General features: G+C 30.5%; 2 protein-coding genes across 2 annotated transcripts; both read right to left on the minus strand.

Annotated features, from left to right (window-relative positions):
- Nucleotides 1-532: 532 nt before the first annotated feature.
- BDCG_16968 (uncharacterized protein) lies at nt 533-757 on the minus strand (the record flags this gene model as incomplete). Its single annotated transcript, XM_045426145.1, has 1 exon — nt 533-757. One exon carries the CDS (start codon nt 755-757, stop codon nt 533-535), a length of 225 nt encoding a protein of 74 aa, XP_045280931.1.
- Nucleotides 758-1,009: 252 nt separating this feature from the next.
- Nucleotides 1,010-1,356, minus strand: BDCG_16969 (uncharacterized protein; the record flags this gene model as incomplete). The annotated part of the gene is made up of 1 exon (XM_045426146.1): nt 1,010-1,356. The coding sequence occupies exon 1, from the start codon at nt 1,340-1,342 to the stop codon at nt 1,010-1,012; it is 333 nt and encodes a 110-aa protein (XP_045280932.1). The 5' UTR covers nt 1,343-1,356.
- Between the last annotated feature and the right edge of the window lie 5,483 nt (nt 1,357-6,839).

Raw genomic sequence — 6,839 nt, forward strand, 5'->3', positions numbered from 1 at the left:
CAGGTACAAATGTCTTTTGAATCATCAAATCCTGTGAGGAGTCGGGGTTTTGATAGAGAGATACACTGAAGGTTATGATGTCTTACAACTGAAGATTTTATCATTGCATAGTGACATAGACCACTGTCTATCATGGCCTTCATATTATACATGTTATTAATCACAGTGAATACAAGAATTGCATTCATTGTCATCTTCTCTTCAAATCATTGTCATTCAACCTCTTTAAGCTCCTGTTTGTGAATTTGAACAAAAGCTAATCTTTTCCCTGTTTCACTGGGGCATTCTCATAGTTATTCTCTGAATCTTTCTCTAATGCAACATGGTTGGCGCGGACAGACACTGATTCATTCTTTGAATGAGGAGGCACAAAGGTTGATCAGCAGTTGAAAGCAATGTGTCCTGGTCAGTTACAGTTGATACACACTCTATGTTGATGTTGATTGATGACTTCTTCAGAAGTGATCCCAGGGACTTGAAAGCCTGTTCAGATGGTGAAGACCCTTGCTTATGTGTAGACATTCAAGTCTACTCAATTCATGACATCTGCATCATTGTTATTCCTCAGTGCAGGTGTATGAGTCACTGAGGTGTAATGTCTTCTATCACTGTTCTGTATATTCTTGAGCTTGGTAAGACAGTCATTCATTGTCTGAAGCTGTGTGTAGAAGTCTTCATAAGTTGAGTCTTTATCTGCACTTACAAGGGCCTGTAAGAGTTTGAAAGTCAATGTCTTCTTGAGCATGCTAATCTTCATTTGATTCTCTCAAGACTGATCACCTGCTTCTAGAATCTTGATGTTGAAGTCAGGGATGAATGTTGTAAGAGAAGTGTTTCTCTGTCAAGCACTCTGTAATCAATCTAATGCTTTCTGTTACATGGCAGTGTCTTGAAACAGAACATCAAGATGTTTCATGATGTTATCAGGCATTCACAACACTGGTTTGCATGCTTTCATTCATAAATGAAACTTCTGTTTCACGCGATTCTTCAATTGTTCATTGATATATCAATCTTGATTGATTAATGAACTGATGAAATCTTCATCTATACTCAGTTTTGTGAGCATTTCCATCCTCCATGATGAGTAGAGAGTGAGATTGAAAGCATTGAAATATACAGGAGCATCTAAGTGTTCTTTCAGTGCTTTTGTATTCAATTCTGTAGATGTTGGAATTGTGTGAGTTTCTTGTTGTGATAATTGTTGAATCTCTTCATATTGATGTTGTTGAGTTGCATGCATATCAGCTATTTGTTGTTGTTGTAGTTTCAACATTGCTTGAAGCCACTGTGGCACTGTATCTATGTTCATGTTCGAGGGTTCCATATTATCATTAGACATGGTTATATCAATTGTCAGATGTATGATATCTGTGGGATCTGAAGAAGTGTAATCATATTTTTATATGTCTGAGTGTCAGAACTCTCAGGTCTTTCACTGATGTTCTCTTGTAAGATTTTATTCTCTTTGTAAGATCTTGTTGCGGGGCCAGGGTGACTGATGAGCAAGCTTCTATCTGGGGACTATCTGGGGACTCAGTGTCTGTTTAACTGTTTGACTGTTTCTCTATTTCTTATGCATTGTTATGTGTTCAGATATCTCTCAATGAATAATCATTTCTAATAAGGAGATGATGAACATTTTTATAGTGTAAGAGGCCTACGCTGAATAGATCAGTATAATATTGATAGATCTTATATAACAAAGATAAAAATGTTAGAGAAGAAAAGAAAGAGAAAGTGTGAGAATCAGTGATTGAGATGGATATTTATACGTGTATGTGGTGATGTACATGGTGGAGCTTTGGGGCAGAAGAATATACGCGTGTTCATAGCGGCCGAGGATCAGTGATTGGGAATGGCTGAGAATCAGAGCGTACGCTACGCGCGTTCATAGCGGCTGCGGATCAGTGATCAGGAGTGGCTGAGAATTGGAGTGTACACTACACGCGTTTGTAGCGGCCGCGGATCGGCGATTGGGAATGGAAGAATCTGTGGAGTGTAATGGAATAGTCTATATGATTGATCGGGCGCAGCCCGCCACAACTAAGTTCCTACTTATATGAATATTCATGATAATGAATTGACTGATTCAACTGTGAAAAAGAATTCAGAATTAAGCAGATCTATTTAAAAAATTATATTCTGATCTTTTATAAAGAGAAAAATAAAAGAATCTTATTTAGATCAGTGAAATGAAAGCTAGCAGAAATAAAAGAAGAGTATACATTATTCAAGATTTAAAACAAAATTCAAGTGAAAATCTTGTTTAATTAAATATGAAAAGAAAATATTCTCATCTATAATATAGCTGAAACTAGAATATAGCTATTTCAAATCTTATATATAAAGATTTAATAATAGATTTAATTCAATAGAATGCTCATTCTGCAATGTAAATAAGAATTCTAAGTATATTATAATATACTGTGCATTATATAATAGTCTCAGAGTCAGATTGAAGAAGAAGTATAATCTAAATTAATTAAATATAAGATTCTTATTCTTAACTGAGACAGAAATTAAATACTTAATAGACTTTCTATCAGAAACTCAAGCAGCTATAAGAAAATGACTAAATTCTGAAATATTTGAATATGAAGAGAAGAAAATTAATCAAATATAGTCTATTAAAATAGCTATATACTATCTTTTAATAATTTGTTTTATTACAGTCTCTCTTTACTTTATCTTTTTCTTTTAATTCTTTTCTATCTATCTATTTAATATGTCTATCTTTAAGACTGTGTTCTCTTTTCTTTTATCATGATATTATCAAATGATTTTAAAGTATCAGAAAATGTTAAAATACTGTAATTTATAAACAGTTTTTGTATTCTGAGCTGAAATTTTCTGATTTTGTATATCTGAAATTAATGAATGTATAATAGTTAACTTTACAGATATAGAAAAAACTCTGAGAACTAAAAGTTCTCAGGTAGATATCATAGTCTCTGACTGTATACATCTATAATTGAAGAATAATGTGACGGGCTGCGTCTGATCAATTATATAGACTATTCTGTTACACTTCACAGATTTCTACTGTTTCAATTCTCAGTTGATTTACAGATTTCTAACATTCTGATTCTCAGTTACTGATTCGCAGCTGAAAATCTACAGAATTTCTATTCTTTCACTCTGAAGCTTCACCGCGTACATCACTACATACATGTATAAATATTCATCTCAATTACTGATTTTCACACTTTATCTTTGTTTCCTTCTCTAATGTTTTTCTCTTTATTATATAAGATCTATATATTATACTGATCTATTCAGTGTAGATCTCTTACACTAGAAAAATGTTTATTGTCTTCTCATTAGAAATGATTATTCATCAAGAGATATCTGAATGTGTAAATAACATATAAGAAAGAGAAACAATCAGTTAAAGCAGACACTGAGTTCTCAGATAGAAGCTTGCTCATCAGTTATTCTAACCTTATAACAAGATCTTACAAAGAGAATATCAGTAAAAGATCTGAGAGTTCTGACACTACAGATATATAAGATATTCATACAATTACACTTCTTTCAATTTCACAGATATCACACATTCAACAATCAATATAATCATGTCTAATGATAGTATGAAAGAACTCTCAAACATAAGTATAGATGCAGTGTCACAGTGACTCTGAGCAATGTTGAAATTACAATAACAATAAATAGCTGATATGCATGCAACTTAACAATATCAATATAAAGAAATTCAACAATTATCTCAATAAGAAATCTCTGTACAGACAATTTCAATACTGACAGAATTGAATATAAAAGCACTGAAAGAATACTTAGATACTCTTACATATTTTAATGCTTCTGATCTCACTCTCTACTCATCATAAAGAATGAAAATGCTCATGAAACTGAGTGTAGATGAAGATGTCATTGATTCATTAACTAATCAAGATTAATATATCAATGAATAATTGAAAAATCGCATGAAACAGAAGTTTCATTCATGAATGAAAGCATGTGAACCAGTGTTATGAATGTCTGATAATATCATCAAATATCTTGATATTCTGTTTCAAGACACTGTTATACAACAGAAAGTGTTAAATTGATTACAGAGTACTTAACAGAGAAATACTTCTCTTATAATATTCATCTCTGACTTCAACATCAAGATTCTAGAAGCAGGTAATTAATCTTGAGAGAATTGAATGAAGATTAGTATGCTTAAAAAGATATTAACTTTTGAACTCTTACAGACTCTTGTAAGTATAGACAAAGATCAGACTTATAAAGATTTCTACACACAGCTCTGAATATTAAATAACTGTCTTATCAAGCTCAAGAGTATATAGAACAGTGATAGAAGATGTTACATTCATATATCTGTGCTGAGAAATAACTCAGTCAATCACACATCTACACTGAGAAATAATAACAATAATGCTGATGCTATAAACTGAGTAGACTTGAATATCTATATATAAGTAAGAGTCTTCAATGTCTGAACAGGCTTCTGAGTTCCTGAAATCACTTCTGAAGAAGTCACTGATTAATGTCAATGAGAAGTATATATTAACTGTAACTGATCAGAGTGTATTACTTTCAACTGTTAATCAGCTCATGTATCTCCTTGTTCAAAGAATAAATCAGTGCCTGTCTATATCAATCACATTACATTAGAGAAGGATTCAGAAGATAACTATAAAACTATCTCAATGAAACAGAAAAAAGATTAAATTCTGTTCAAATTTACAAGCAGAAGCTTGAAGAGATCAGATAATAATAATTTGAAGAGAAAATGACAATAAATGCAATTCTTATATCTACTGTAGTAGATAATATATATAATATAAAAGTCATAATAGACAGCAGTCTATGCTATTATGCAAGGATTAAATCTTCAGCATATTCTCTTATCAAGACCTTAACTTCTCACAGAATTTGATAATTCAAAAGACATTCACACTCATTATATAATGAAACTAAACATAGATGTTAAAGAACATCAACATGAAGATGTCTATGCATATGAAGTTGAAAATCTTGACTATGATCTCATGCTAGAACTTGTCTGACTATCTGAACAAGATATCTTATTGAATACATAAAACAGAAGCTTAATATTCTTTAATAATAATAGAATTTATGAAGATGATATTCACAAGACTATAAATCTTACACAGATCTCTGTCAACACTTATGAAGTGCTTTGAAAAAGAAGTCATCATCAAAACTGCTGATAGAGTTACTAATAAAGTCACTGATAGCAGAACTATATATCAATCTATTTCATCAGTCTAATTAATATTAAGAAAGTTCTAGAAAAGTTATTCTATACTGTAATAACAGATTCTTACACAAAACTCTCTTAATAATATTATGAATACCTAGATGTCTTCTGATAAGATAATATTATGAATATGTTCTCTTTATAAGACTCAGAAGTGAATTACAGTATTAAGTTAGCAAAGAAGAATAATAATAACTCTGAGTCACTGTAAGACTCTCTTTATAATATATCTTGAGATGAACTCCTTCTTCTTTGAAAGACACTCAATAATCCGTTGAATAAGAAATTTATATGTGTTAGTAACTCTTCTACTGCAGCTTCTATTCTCTTTGCAAAGAAGTCAGATAAAGAACTCTTTTTCTGTGTGAATTACTGAGATCTGAACAGATTAATAAAGAAAGATTATTATCTCTTATCTCTCATCAATGAAACTCTAGTATATATCAGATAAGCTTAATGATTTACAAAGCTAGATATCATCACTGTGTTTTATAAGATTTCTATCACTGAAGAAGATGAATGACTTACAGCATTCTGAACATGTTATGACCTCTTTAAATGAGTAGTCACACTCTTTGAACTGACTAACACTCTCAGTATATTTCAGAAGTATATCAACTGAGCACTTTGAGATTTTCTTAATGAGTTTGTATCTATTATTATTATTATTATTCTTCAATTATAGATGTATGCAGTCAGAGGCTATGATATCTACCTGAGAACTAAAAGTTCTCAGGGTTTTTCCTATATCTATACAGTTAACTATTATACATTCATCAATTTCAGATATATAAAATCAGAAAATTCCAGCTCAGAATATAAAAACTGTTTACAAATTGCAGTATTTTAACATCTTCTGATACTTTGAAATCATTTGACATGATAAAAGAAAAGAGAACACAGTCTTAAAGATAGATACATTAAATAGATAGATAGAAAAGAATAGAAAGAAAAAGATAAAGTAAAATAATGAGAGACTGTAATGAAACAAATTATTGAAAGGTAGTATATAACTGTTTTAACAGACTATATCTGATTAATTTTCTTCTCATTATATTCAGATATTTCTGAATGCAGTCATTTTCTTGTAGCTGCTTGAGTTTCTGATAGAAAGTCTATTAAGTATTTAATTCCTGTCTCAGTTGAGAATAAGAATCTTATATTTAATTGATTTAGATTGTACTTCTCTTTCAATCTGACTCTGAGACTATTGTATAATGCACAGTACATTATAATATACTCAGAATTCTTATTTACATTGCAGAATGAGTATTCTATTAAATCAAATCTATTATCAAATCTTTGTATATAAGATTTGAAATAGTCATATTCTAATTTCAGCTGTATTATAGATAAGAATATTTTCTTTTTACATTTAATTAAACAAGATTTTCACTTGAGTTTTATTTCAAACCTTGAATAATGTATACTCTTCTTTTATTTCTGTCAGCTTTCATTTCACTTGTTTGAATAAGATTCTTTTATTTTCCTTCTTATAAAAGATCAGAACACAATTTTTTGAACAGATCTGCTTAATTCTGAACCTTTTTTTACAGCTGAATCAGTCAATTCATTATCATGAATA

Source organism: Blastomyces dermatitidis (assembly GCF_000003525.1).
Source record: "Blastomyces dermatitidis ER-3 genomic scaffold supercont1.4, whole genome shotgun sequence".
Taxonomy (NCBI): Eukaryota; Fungi; Ascomycota; class Eurotiomycetes; order Onygenales; family Ajellomycetaceae; genus Blastomyces; species Blastomyces dermatitidis.